Source organism: Diplotaxodon limnothrissa, linkage group LG9, assembly GCF_057381915.1.
Source record: "Diplotaxodon limnothrissa isolate DT_005_m linkage group LG9, D_limnothrissa_male_GT1.1, whole genome shotgun sequence".
Taxonomy (NCBI): Eukaryota; Metazoa; Chordata; class Actinopteri; order Cichliformes; family Cichlidae; genus Diplotaxodon; species Diplotaxodon limnothrissa.
The window spans coordinates 27,244,759-27,258,880 of record NC_140604.1 but is presented as its reverse complement, the minus strand read 5'-3'; the positions used below and the strand labels follow the sequence as shown (position 1 = coordinate 27,258,880).

Below are 14,122 nucleotides of genomic sequence, written 5' to 3'. Positions count from 1 at the left end.
TATGTCACAAGTTTGCCATCCAATCCCAGTCCTGGTGATAAAGTGCTCCTCTGTGTGGAAGGAGTAAACAGTGGGCTATCATGAAGTGCGCCCCAGTAGCTCAAGTGCTTCAAATGCTAGCAGGAAGTGTAGCCTGGGTGCCTCCACTCGTCTCATCAATGCAGCTTTCATTCTCCCTCTGTGGGGCAAGATGGAAGCTGTACAAAAGGACTGCTGGTACTTCGTGGTACTTATCTTTCTCCCTTTTCTTAAAGGTATGGGTTTTATTTTTTAATTCAAATATATTTCTTTGAATTTGCAGTGTTTGTTTTTTAATTGGAAAAAGTGCTGTAACAAATACTTTTACTAACAATTTTAAAACTGATGGCTTTAAGGCTGTTTTAAAGTAATCTAACAAAATCATTTTCTGATATCTAAATCATTAAAAAACAAACAAAATGTAACTTTTCATTCTTATTTAAAGTCGATAAGTCTTTCTAGACATTATTATTCCAGACTTGGCTCTCCCAAGGGCTTCACTGGATTTGAGACAAATTGTCATTCAGCTCAGATAAAAGGCTTTGAAAAACTTGGAGGCTTGATCACCAGCAATTGTCAGCTGTTTTTATGTGTTCTGGCTTAAATTAGCCTAATTACCATAGGCCGAGGGATGATCTCAGAGTTTTGAATTGCTCTTCAAGTAGAGGGCTCTCATTGTGTATGTGTAAACCCGATAGAGGTTCTCTGCCAGTAAAGGAAAACTATTATAGAATAAACTGTATGAACGTTAGATTTATTCCTTCCTTCTTAAAAATGTGTAATTTTGTAGCTTCATGGCTATTTTGTTATCTGTGTTGTGTCATGACTCATATGTTAACAACAGAAAAAACAATGCCTTTGTCCAGTTGCTGTCCAGCAGAGAGTGCCTGCTACAGTTAGGCTGGAGGAGGGGATGGTTCTGCATTGCTTGTGCCCCTGGGATGGCAACCTCAGCATGGTGTCTTGGACAAAAAGGTCAGAAAAAAATCCAGTGGCTGTTTTCCACCCTGATTTTGGAGTGGTTTTATCACATCGTTTCGATGGGAGAGTGGAGTTCCTGAAGAACGGTCCCATGGATGGCAGTATTTCCATAAAGAACGTTACCCATCAGGATATTGGGCTTTACGAGTGCTCTGTTCAGACCTTCCCTCGGGGACCCTGGACCCGGCACATTCAGGTGGAGGATTTAGGTAAATATGGCAGAAAGCGTCAGAGCGCATGTTCTGAGCTGTCTAGTATCATTCCCACCTCCCCTGCTTAGTGATTAAAAATGGTGAAATATGAAACCTAGAAAGGTGCCATACTGTAGTTTCCATCACATATTATTAGATTTCTTTCTTTCGCTTACAGATGAGCCACCAGAGGAAGACCCCACAGAGCCCACTCCCACACAGGAGGCCGTTTCAAACGAAAAGCTGCTAGTAGAGCAGAACAGCAACCTGACCATCAGATGTAACTATCAGCATAATGGCACCGTTAACCAGGTCATATTGGAGAGGGTGCTGCACGGCCAGTCGTGGACCACTGTTGGAGTGTGCAAGAAGGTGGAGGTAGGCCTGGTGGCGGAGGACTACAGCGACAGGGGCCGGGTCAGCTGTGAGGACAGCCTGGATATGAGTCTGCACTTGACTGACGTGACACAGGAAGACAACGGTTTCTACCGCTGTACTTTTAACACCGATGCAGGACAGCAAACTACCACCGTGCAGCTCACCACTGTGGCTTCAGGTACGAAGCAGGCACCATGAAGTTGAAGACATGCATACATTCAGCTGTGTGTGTGTCTGTGATTGTTTAAATTAGTTGTGAATTGACATTAAGAAGTGGATGGAAGTAAATAAGGCCAGCGATGATAATGAAATTAAAGAAAACAAAGCATGTGATGTCACTCGCACATTCACAGCTGCTCAGTGCGCTGAAGCCACAGAGGTTTGTGGCTAAAAGTCCGAGCTTTGTCACTGCGTATCTGAAAAAGCACTGGTTGCACCATATGTGTGTCATGGAACCAATTGAAAACACTAATCAGACACTGCTGTATAACATAGAATTATTCAGAAAACAAATTTTCACACTGTTTTGTTCCCTGTTTGATTTTTGTTTCTTCTGTTTTTCTCGCTCCTACACATAACCAGGTTGGTTCAGCCTGTCGTTATACATGATGTACATTTACATCGGGGTTGGAGCTGCTGGACTCTGTCTACTTATTGCCATCATCATAGCAGTAATGAGGCACAGGTAAGATATCAGCAAACTAAAGTAAGGGGTGCTCTGTCAATAAACACAGATAAGTACGGAGGGAACACCGATGGTTCAGCTCATAGTGTGATAACGCTGACACACTGATGTTTAGCAGGGAGCATGCTTCCATCTCAAGCTCCATACATGCCTATCAAATGTCACTCTTTAAGTGTTTAAACCTGTGCTCCTTGAAGAAATGTGTTCATAAGAAAATATCATTACTATCTTGGAAATCTTCTGATGCAGCGCAGTTAAGTTTGTTTTTTTTGAACAGTAATGAAAATCCTTTTTGTCTGAAAACCCTGCAGAAAGAGGAACAAGAGAAAGGAGTACAGAGTGAAACTGCATCCATCCCAGAGACAGGTAGGCATCGCCACGTTCATTTTATCTACTCTCCTCTTTACTCTCGACACCTTTAAGGCACTCCCGTACCTTCTCATCAGACTTGCACTTAATTACAAAACCATCACCCTTTACAGCTAATCTCAGCTAATGGCACCGCCCACTCATTTAACTAATGCTAATTAACTTCAATGTTAACTGAAAGTGTCTTTGAAGACAAGCAGCTTGTTAAAATGTTATTACAGTATTGATGTGCTGAGTTTGATTATTTGATGTAAATAAATACACAAGCTCTTTAATAATTAGCTGATCTTTTTACACATTTTTGATATAATATGAATGTGTTATTTATTAGCGTGAGCCCATATTGGTGGAAAAAGTAACTACATTTTGCCAAGCTGCTTCACCTCTACTGCCTGTTTTGGTGTAATGGCTTAAAAAGCATTAACATTCACTTCCTCACATCCTCACAGCCAAACTTCTATGAGAACATCCCCATGTGTCCCAGGATAAAGAAGTCCAGACAGATCAGAAACTGTCCCGTTTATGCCAACGTACAGACCGTCCGATCCATGAAAACCACATCGCACCAACGACAGTGTAATAAATAAACACACCCACGAATGCGAGGTACTGGATGATGTCGATCTGTCACAGCTTTGTGTGCGTGCGCCTTCCAGCCTTTCACAAACAAAGCGCATCAAAGTTTATCTGAGAAAAAAAGAAGAAATCCACCTGTGTTGACATGAACAAATAATTTATTTGATATCTTGTAATTATATGTGTGGATCACGCTGACACTGATTAGCATTCACGCCGTGGTTTCAAATGAGCTAACAAGTTGGTGCTTATCTGCGAGTCAGAACGCTGACAGGGGCTGTTTGGGTCCAGCCTTGCTCGCTCTAATTAAATGTAGTATGTACTGCATAATTACTGTTGAGGAAATATTTGTTTTGGCCATAACAGTATTTGACAGTAACAATCACGCAGAAGACAAGACAAAGGGCCGTGTAATCGTTCTTTTTACTTCTCTAACCCCCGAGTAAAACGACTGACAAAAGCCTTTGTAATTGCCCTCCTTTTTACTTTCATCCCTCCTGGTTTCCATTCAGGGATTGACAATGGTGTCTAATCATCTAACGGAAGAGAAAAGCAGTCACTCAGCACTGTACCATCACTTGAGACCGTTACTTACCCCAACGGGCTCTGTGTCTGGGATGGCTGCATTCTAGTTACATCACACTCTGCGCGCAGGAGCTAAGCTCTAATTAGCTAATCCTGTGCTTACTTTGTAGCTGCTCAGACTTTGTGTGCCTGCTGTTTATTGATGAGTGTTTGTTCCTGTCGTTGTTCTCCTGTTGTAAAAATGATTTTATGATAAGCTGTCAAAAGTTTTCCAAGCTGTATTTATTGTTTTGTTTCCAGAGTTTTTCCGAGCTTGCTTTCGTAAATCAATATTTAGGGTTTATGATGCTGTAGTACTGTTAAGCCGTGTGCTGTTTGTGTAATCTAATTCATTTATCTCCATAGAAGTGGAGGCAGTGGCAGAGGCAGTAATGGATATGCGGGCTATTCCGCTAAGAACAAGACAAATGTGGAGCATAAAGGGACAATATAATCAGTTTGTTTTTTGCTTTCAATTCGCTTCCAATTCAAGAATCTGCAGCTGTACTTTCTGGGATGGCACTAAAGATGACGCGAGCGTGACCAACCATACTGAAACTGTTGTGTGTGACTGTAAACGATTTCATGTGGTACGAATAAAACTGTGTCACTGCCTCTGCTTCCTTTTGTTTTCCTGTGTTAGGTGTAGTTGAGTTTGTAGACTAATTGGACAGAATCATCGATGACTGTAGTCGTTTCTAAGAAAGCAAATCATTTCCTGTAACCCACAAAGAGGTACCAGGTGACACGTGGGCAAAAGATGAGCCGTGATGATCTAAAAAGGAAAGCAGCCCGCATAAAAATCCAGCATTTTGCAAAGCGGCGAGTGACTGCAGAGTCTGTTCGATTTCATCAGACAATTTGCGAGATGTCTGCAAATTTGAACGCCTGTATATAATTTACTGCAGGTGGATTTTTCTTTCCCGTTGATGACATTTTCATTGTAATCTGTCAAATTTAGGTTACGTTCTAAATAAAATTTGTAACTTCAGTGTCTAACCCTTTGCTTACTTTTTAGTGTTGGCTCTCTGAAAAAGAAACACAAAACGATCTGTCAAACCACCATATGAAACAGCCAAGATAAGAAGTGTGCCGTACATCTGTTTGTGAACCAAAATGACAGATGCAAAGAATGAGGTGTTTGCTTCTATCTGAAACCTCAGCTTGAAAGCGTAAGTCAAAGAAGAGTGTGTTAACCACCACCCGCAAAGCCACTAATGATCTGAAGAGGCGCTTTCTGGCTTTTAGCACGGCATGCACAGAAACAATGTTAAAAAGTAGAGTAAGGGGCTCGTGTTTTTCATCTGAACGAAACTGCAGAAAGTGTGAAAACACTGTTTTTGTTCATCTCTCACTGTGGGGTAATTTTCGCTCTTCATTATAAAGAAGGCATTTGTTTATGGACGGCTAGTTTAAGGTCCCAACACAGCATTTCAACCAGGTTGAGGACTTTGACTCGGCCTTTGCAACATGTTGATTTGTTACTTTTTCCACCATTGTGTTGTAGATTTGCTGCTGTAGTTGGGATCATTGTCCTGTTGCATGACCTAGTTTGTCCAACTGTCAGACAGATGGCCTCACATTTGACTCTACACTCTTTGGTATACAGAAGAGTTCATAGTTGACTCAAAACGAGCCTAAATCATTAGCCCTCCACTGCGTCTGACAGTTGGTATGAGGTGTGCTGATATGCTGGTCTCATCTGTCCACAGTCCTTCGGCTTGTTTAGATCCAAGCTTGCAGTGCTGCCATGCTCCTTTTAAACAGGAGAGGCTTTCTTCTGGCATCCCTTCTACAGGGAGTGCAGAATTATTAGGCAAGTTGTATTTTTGAGGAATAATTTTATTATTGAACAACAACCATGTTCTCAATGAACCCAAAAAACTCAATATCAAAGCTGAATGTTTGTGGAAGTAGTTTTTAGTTTGTTTTTAGTTTTAGCTATTTTAGGGGGATATCTGTGTGTGCAGGTGACTATTACTGTGCATAATTATTAGGCAACTTAACAAAAAACAAATATATACCCATTTCAATTATTTATTTTTACCAGTGAAACCAATATAACATCTCCACATTCACAAATATACATTTCTGACATTCAAAAACAAAACAAAAACAAATCAGCGACCAATATAGCCACCTTTCTTTGCAAGGACACTCAAAAGCCTGCCATCCATGGATTCTGTCAGTGTTTTGATCTGTTCACCATCAACATTGCGTGCAGCAGCAACCACAGCCTCCCAGACACTGTTCAGAGAGGTGTACTGTTTTCCCTCCTTGTAAATCTCACATTTGATGATGGACCACAGGTTCTCAATGGGGTTCAGATCAGGTGAACAAGGTGGCCATGTCATTAGTTTTTCTTCTTTTATACCCTTTCTTGCCAGCCACGCTGTGGAGTACTTGGACGCGTGTGATGGAGCATTGTCCTGCATGAAAATCATGTTTTTCTTGAAGGATGCAGACTTCTTCCTGTACCACTGCTTGAAGAAGGTGTCTTCCAGAAACTGGCAGTAGAACTGGGAGTTGAGCTTGACTCCATCCTCAACCCGAAAAGGCCCCACAAGCTCATCTTTGATGATACCAGCCCAAACCAGTACTCCACCTCCACCTTGCTGGCGTCTGAGTCGGACTGGAGCTCTCTGCCCTTTACCAATCCAGCCACGGGCCCATCCATCTGGCCCATCAAGACTCACTCTCATTTCATCAGTCCATAAAACCTTAGAAAAAACAGTCTTGAGATATTTCTTGGCCCAGTCTTGACGTTTCAGCTTGTGTGTCTTGTTCAGTGGTGGTCGTCTTTCAGCCTTTCTTACCTTGGCCATGTCTCTGAGTATTGCACACCTTGTGCTTTTGGGCACTCCAGTGATGTTGCAGCTCTGAAATATGGCCAAACTGGTGGCAAGTGGCATCTTGGCAGCTGCACGCTTGACTTTTCCCAGTTCATGGGCAGTTATTTTGCACCTTGGTTTTTCCACACGCTTCTTGCGACCCTGTTGACTATTTTGAATGAAACGCTTGATTGTTTGATGATCACGCTTCAGAAGCTTTGCAATTTTGAGACTGCTGCATCCCTCTGCAAGATATCTCACTATTTTTGACTTTTCTGAGCCTGTCAAGTCCTTCTTTTGACCCATTTTGCCAAAGGAAAGGACGTTGCCTAATAATTATGCACACCTGATATAGGGTGTTGATGTCATTAGACCACACCCCTTCTCATTACAGAGTTGCACATCACCTAATATGCTTAATTGGTAGTAGGCTTTCGAGCCTATACAGCTTGGAGTAAGACAACATGCATGAAGAGGATGTGGACAAAATACTCATTTGCCTAATAATTCTGCACTCCCTGTAAACAAGCCACACATCCGTCTTGTTGGAATGAACTTTAACATTTAATGTATAAACTGAGGTCTGTAGAGTCTGAGAGGTAGCTCTTGGGTGCAGTGTCAGTGAGCGCTGCACAGCCTGACCTCGTGGTGAATTTGCTGGGACATGCAGTCTTGTTGTGAATCATCTTTCTCGCTGCAGAATCATGGACTTTAAATTGTCTGGAAATATAACCCTAAGAAAATGACTGACGTCTTTCGTCCTTAGCTAAATAGTAAAACATCAGCTTTCATAGAGGTTCGCAGTTCCCGATGATCACTGTTACTGAACCTCATAATTCTTGTGGAAGCAGTAAGCTTGTACTTTTTTTTTTTTTCTTTTTTTTTTTCCGCACGCTGCTTCTGAATTTGGCTCAGCCATTATCGAATGAATAACAACACATATGCCAGGGTAACATGCAGTGCCTTCTGATTCATCTGAGGTTGCATTTACCCGAATTTAAGACCTGTTATGTACCACCTGATTTTTTTTAATCCCTCCTACGTAAAACCTTAGAACTGAAAGAGGGGGTGCTTTCTTTTTCACATGACTGTACTCCTCTTGTGTGTTATTGCAAAACTTTCCCCATTACAATATTGTTTTCCCCTAAAGCTTAACTAAAGCGTAAAGAATAAAAAGTAAAAGAATGCTACATGTACCTAATGAGAATCCTGATGGCATAAAGGGCAAAAAAAATCTGATACATGGCAGAACATTGAATTTATTACCTTTTTTTTTTAATCATCAAAAACATTACATATGTACACTTAGTGAAAACTGTAGGCCTACACTCATGTATTAAAAGTGCTATTATAATCTATGAGAACAAAACATGGCAGACACAAACACAATCATATAGTAATGATAACAACTTTTCATGACACTTCTACAAACAAGTGAATAGCTACAGTGAATGAAAATAAAACGGCAAATGACAAACACAATCAACTAGAAGTTTCTCCAGTCCTCTCAGTACAGCTGCCAGTGCAATGGAACTACTATACTGGAGCTAAGACTCAACTCAGTTATACAACAGCTTAGTTAAATGTGGCCAGCAACTGTATCAGTGGACTCTGTGATGCAGGCTAACAATCATCTGTGGCTTAAATTAATAAAATTAATTACATGATTGCGGTTTTTCTTTTTTAATATAATATTTTGCACAAAATAAAGTGACGACAGCGAAACACAAAATAAGCGCTTGTACTTTAGAAACTGTTCAAATGTAAAACCAAGACAAAAGAGCATCAGTGCCAAAAAACAAACAACAAAAACACAACCCACCTTTAAAAATGATTACATTTGACACTGAGAGACTCCCATGTTGCCTAAAACTGATTGTCATTGGAAACTTTTGTGATTAACCCACAAAATGCTGTAATTTCAGTATTGGAGAATGAACAAGAAAAAAAAAGTCATAATTTTGATGCATGAAAAACACCACCACAAATATTTAGAGATGAATTCGGGTCTAGTGATTGCCACCCACGGCTAACAGGTTATACTCGGTATTGATGCTGTTACATGGCATTTCACAGCCGGGAAAAAAGGAAATGTGGCAAAGCGGTTTTGAAGATTCCAAGTAAACTTTCCGGTCAGCAATGGTAAACTCAAAACCCAAAGACGTTGCTTTGGTTAGATCTCACAATCCACGGTCTGTGTGTCGGAAGGCACTTCTTACTCAAGGAGGACGATGCAGAAACCATAATCACAGCAGTGTTTCCGTCATGCTACAGAGAGGAATGGAAGCGGATGGAAAAAGGGGGCTGCAGGGAACTAGCAGGGGTAGTTAGTTGTTAGGCTGCTGGGTTTGAAACTGCGTGGGCGTTTTTTTGTTTTTGTCTTCTTTAAAAGAGTAGATCTGTTTCCAAAGCCATCAGCCAATCACAAAGCCTGGAAACAAAAAACATTAGCCTCACTGTTTCAAACTTGTTACATTGTTTCATTTCCTCTGTACCAAAAAAAAAAAAACCCATGAAAAAAGAAATGTGCTGATACACAAAATCAGTTTCCTTCATAGAGCTAAGAGTGGGTTTACTTGTTTCAGTTCAGTTTTTATTGTCGGAGAATGTTTCACTGTAGTTTAGGGTACATTTGTTTCGGTTTGACCTTTAGTCTTTTTAATTACCAGTGTGTGTCGGGAATATGTGAAAGGCAAGATTTAAGAAAAATCGACATAGGTATAACAAAACCCCATTTTTTGAAGGCAGCTGTTCACCATCATGTAGCCATTCAAAGTCTCAATAAACATATCCATCAAAGCTTTTACTGAACTAACAAATAGTAAAACTATGAGTTCACAAAACCATTTCAGCTACTTTTAATTCTTTTCAAAAGTCTAGTTTTTATCATTATTTTAGCTAACTTTGTTTTGCTTAAAAATGTTGGTATCACGTTGTCTCAACTTCAAACAGACTTTTATAAGCTTTGGACAAATATACTGAAGTTGGAAGATTGATTTCTGAGCTTGTGAAATGGGAGTGCCAGGCAGTAGAGTAACTTTATAACAAAGTATATGTTCTCAAAGAAATGCACTGATTTTAATCTATTTTCCCCAAAATTAAACTGTGTTATTAAGTTGAATGAAAAGTAGTTATGATGTTTAATTGCCACAGAGCACATCCTGGACCCAAAATGCCAATATCACCTCTGCTCTGCGTAGCTTACTCCCTCAGGTCGCTCTCTTTACACCTTTTTGCAAATGAACCAGTCCTCAGAGGAACCGGACGACGACGTGCTTGGTGGCTATTAAAATCAAATTGCTCTGGTGAAAAGGTAAGGTTGGCAGTTTTAAAGCAGATGCTGTGCGAAGGTTACATTGGATCATTTCTGACATGACGGTCCATTACTACATCCTTCAAGCACATATCTGAATGACTATTTCCCTTTGCCAGTTGTATTCATTCAGGACTTTAGCTGATCCATCACTGGCGTCAGCATCGAGCGTCTTTCGTGTAAGGCATTGATCAGTTTCACATTCTTGAGAAGAAAAAAAAAGAAGGTCAAAGCAGCGAGTGTGGGAGTATTTTGAGTCAAAACTGGTGGAATTTCTCATGAATTGGTTGCTGAGGCTGCACATCAATGGAGCGAGCCTGATGGCATTTCAGGAGTTTTGTAATAAAAGTTGACACTGGTTTACAGCGGGCTGTGGTGTGTTAGTAGCTTTTAGGTTTTATAAGGTATGATGTAGTGCTTTAAAACAGGGATGGGGAGAATCATGCTGGCTTTAAAAGGATAATGACAACATAAAACACTTGAAAACGACAGTTAAAGGATTTTTTTTTCTTCCTTTTGGTACAATCTTTGAAGCTACTTCGGCTGTCGCACGTCGCACAAAAAAATAGGTACAATCCTCCTCGAGATCATTTTTTCGCATACCGATCGCTCTACAGTTGACACTACTGTCTGTAAGTTATCACCATAAAATGATATATTACACATGTCGCTATACATATTTCTACATCCTCTCTAAAGCAGTGGGTAAAGTGTTCAGTCCAGTGTCGATGGAGCAATTCTCTGTCATTGAAGGGGTCTCAGGCTGCAACTAGATTCACAGCCACTAGAGGGCGACGGCGCCTCTCGCTGGTGCTGGCTCTCCTCCTGTTCAGGCTCATCAGACAGAAAGCTGGGGAAGGTCTGTGCTCTCGGGATGAAAGTCATCATCAGGCCCGTTCCTTTGAGAGGGAGAAAGAAAAGCTTCAAGTGAGCACATTTTTTTTCCTCTCTATTTCCTCTTTTTTGTTAAGAGGAGTAAAATTAGCCGATCTGCTTCATTTATCTGGAACTCCACTGCAACACAGTATTGTTTCTTAAACTATATAGTCATAGTGCAACTGTTGCTTAGCTACTGTCCATGGAAATATCTTTATGGAGATTAAAGAACGACGCTTCTCAATTTTGCTAAAACAATCTTTTAAAGCCCTTTGATGAAGTTGAAGGTCCTTTTCAGATATACAAAATCTATAAACCTTAACAGGTATAATAGTAACAGATGTGACATAAAAGCAACCTTTCATCTCAGATAAACAACTTCATTCGGCCCTCTCATCCTCCTCGACTGCTGTCGTCTCTCTCTGTCCCCTGCCATCTCCCTCTCCACCTTAATTTAAATTAACTGGCCCAATTTGTTGTGCAGTTTGTGTTGGTAAAATGCACTGAAAGTGAGTAATGGATACTTGTGGGTGGAGTGCTGTTCTTGTGCAACTGCGGGGCCATTAATAATATATTAGAATGCGGTTTGGAGACGTGCACACGGAGGTAGGTTGGGGATAAAGTGGCTGGCAAGCTGCTGATCATGCACCAAACAAGGAGGAAGTGGCCAATGATCAATATTGCAGGAGGTGCGAAACCTAACACAACGCTGTAATCAACTCTAACCTACAGCATACACGGGGCCAGCTAACATAGCCAGCTGGGAGAAGTTGCTGCTGTCAATATTTTTCAGGCATTTCAGATTCACCTATGCAGGCTAATTGAAATTTGATTAACAAATTAAAATTTGATTGTTCTTTTAATATTCCCAAGGGGCATGGATAAAGTCGTGATTCTTACAACTGTTATTGGTGCTGAAATGCTTCTTAGCAGATATGACTTTAAGCTGTGCAAACCATTTGTTATACAGAGAACACACACATACCAGAACCCACGCGCACAGCCAGCAGCACCAGATATCATGGTACCCAAAGGGAACTGGGATCAGACACGCTGCCACTTCACCACAACGCGGAATATAAAACATGACCCAGTCAACCTGGCAATCAATGTCAATTGTGAGCGTACATCAGTACCACAGAGACAGAAGTCTTGTTTTAAAAAAATGGAGGCATGTAAAAAAGAAAAGATGCACAAGTTAAAGAAAGATACTGAGAAGGGAAAACACAGAAAAGGCATTTTTCCTGTGCGAGTTCAGGGAACAGCTTGCAGGAGGAAGCACAGAGGGGCCTGTGTGGGTGTGAGGATGAGACCAACACAGCATCAGCCATAACAGGTGAGTCATACATACACACCTCTGTCTGCTAGTCTTTCCTTTCCACCACTCCCTGAAATGAAGGAAAAGAATAGCATAAGGCTCTAGCTTAAGGATTTAAATGTAACAGTGTCCATGCTGTAGGAAAAGGGGGGAAAAAAACCCACTGCAAGTTTTAAAATGAGGGGGTGGAGGGGGGTGCACTTTGTCTTTCCTCAGCGTTGTACTTAATAGATTGCTGCAACGACTGGTGCGCAACCAGGCATATCCTTTTCACATCTTTGCCAAGACAATCCTTCTCCTCAACCAAGGCCAATTTAGACTGGGTGAGGGAAAAAAAAAGGTGGGGGGCGGCAGGGAGCCCAGAGCAGACAGAGAGGGCAAAGTGGATCTCATTATCTCCTCAGTGGTAAACAGTGGTGTTTGTTGTGCGGTGCCAGACCCCTGACGAGAGCCACGCTTTCGTAAAGCAGACACTCTTACAAGATAAATAAATAAAATAATAATAATAAAAAGCACTGAGAGCGATGATGGTGTCAGCATCTCCTCTCTTCGTCTATCCCTGTGAGAAGCAGACAGTGATTTGTCAGTGCCTTTTCATTACCAGGGAAGGTCATGTCATTCTATCTGGCCTGGGGTGGCAGCTGCTGGGCCGGAGCAGACAGTACAGGCAGGGGAGGGCCCTCTCACACACTGACAGAATAGCAGAGCCGGATACAGAGGCCGTTTTTCACGTGTGTGTGGACACACGCATGCACCTTTCTCCACCTTCTTTCCTTAAAGTGCAACAACGCAGATGGCATCCTAGAAACAGCTGTAACCAGAGAAACCCGGGCTGAACGTACCACAAACATGCACGGCTGCGTCTCCTGGGCAGTAAAAAGCCGCTGGGGTAACGACAGGCTGTAAGTGATAAAATATCAATCTGATCCAGCCTAGAGACTAGGTCGCTAACTTAAGCTTTGATTCATATAATGTGCGGTGACGTCCACCAAGAAGAAAGAAACTAACTTTTACCTGCAATAAATTTTTCATGGGGTTCAGTTTTTGCATTTACTATACATCTACAATACTTCATGTTGCCTGTCGCAGATAAGACGGGGTTATCGTCTTGTCCCTTTGATACTTGCTACCTCTCGGAAAAAATCCCCTCGCATCGCACCCGGCCGATCAAACTGGGTACAGCTCTCTATTTCATTAGAATTGCTAATGCTACATCACTAAACTACAGAGCACAATAAAATGCAGGCGTGAGAGAGAGAAAGACGGCGTGCAGGCGAAACATGCGCGCGCACGCACACAAAAATGGGAACACGCCAAAACACAAGCATCCCCGTCCCTTTCCTTCCCAGTATTAGAGTTGGTAATCGAACCATTTCCGACAGGTGTGGCGCCTCGCTTTTTTTCAACTCGGAAACTTTAAAGTGCACTTCCTCTGCATCAGCAAACTCGGAGGACACGGCAGTTTCACCGAAACCCAAAAGAGTGAATAACATTAGAGTAAAGAGAGTAAACCAGCGGTATAAACCATAACCTGTCTCAGTATGACGTATCTTGTGAAGATGAAAACACCAATCTAAGGTCATATTTAAAAAAGCTGAATGCTTTGATGGGGCTGGATTTAGTTGAAAACGGATGAAAAGCTCTCTTTCCTTTTAAACAAGATGCATTTTAGCATTATCTTTGTCAGTTACAGCAAACAAGGCTTTTGGGATGTGTTTTTGAGACAATTCCAGCTCAGTAAAAAGCAGATGTTAAATATATTTGAATAAAAGAGTGACACTACTTTTACTGCCAAGTCCACACATTTACTGACACAAAGAAATAAACAAATAGGTGAATAAACCTCAGCGGGGGGGGGGGGACTGTGTTCCTTAATTATTCCACCGGACCCGCAGGGTATTTGAAAGCAGCCCGAGCATGACTCAGCAAATTGACTGTGCTGATTGGATATTCATCATGCACAGAGTGATACAGCCAGGAAGCAGACACAGCCAGCTGTATCATGGTCCAAGAATCTGACTT

The 14,122-nt window shown here is 41.5% G+C and overlaps 2 protein-coding genes across 3 annotated transcripts in view; one reads left to right on the top strand and one right to left on the bottom strand.

The window, feature by feature from the left end:
* The first annotated feature begins 151 nt into the window (after positions 1-151).
* Positions 152-4,155, top strand: cd226 (CD226 molecule). Of its 2 annotated transcripts, none has more exons than XM_085362427.1 (6): positions 152-254; positions 885-1,208; positions 1,369-1,746; positions 2,151-2,253; positions 2,565-2,619; positions 4,129-4,155. In XM_085362427.1, exons 1-6 carry the CDS (start codon positions 191-193, stop codon positions 4,153-4,155), a joined length of 951 nt encoding a protein of 316 aa, XP_085218553.1. In that variant the 5' UTR covers positions 152-190. The 2 variants fall into 2 exon arrangements, with proteins under 2 accessions (XP_085218553.1, XP_085218552.1); XM_085362426.1 differs by lacking the exon at positions 4,129-4,155 and adding an exon at positions 3,072-3,209 and having other exon boundaries at positions 176-254.
* Positions 4,156-8,045: 3,890 nt separating this feature from the next.
* dok6 (docking protein 6) overlaps positions 8,046-14,122 on the bottom strand; it is a 56,413-nt gene continuing 50,336 nt past the window's right edge. The window contains exon 9 of the mRNA XM_085362425.1: positions 8,046-10,805. Within this exon, the coding sequence (XP_085218551.1) occupies positions 10,651-10,805 (155 nt within the window). The 3' untranslated portion in view covers positions 8,046-10,650. The remainder of the gene's footprint in view (positions 10,806-14,122) is intronic.

Excerpts from the sequence above, each read along its gene's own strand:
- cd226 (XM_085362426.1), top strand. The coding sequence starts at position 191 with ATGGAAGCTGTACAAAAGGACTGCTGGTACTTCGTGGTACTTATCTTT. Across the intron at positions 255-884 it reads CTTTCTCCCTTTTCTTAAAG|TTGCTGTCCAGCAGAGAGTG; the intron begins GTATGGGTTTTA and ends GCCTTTGTCCAG. Across the intron at positions 2,254-2,564 it reads ATAGCAGTAATGAGGCACAG|AAAGAGGAACAAGAGAAAGG; the intron begins GTAAGATATCAG and ends AAAACCCTGCAG.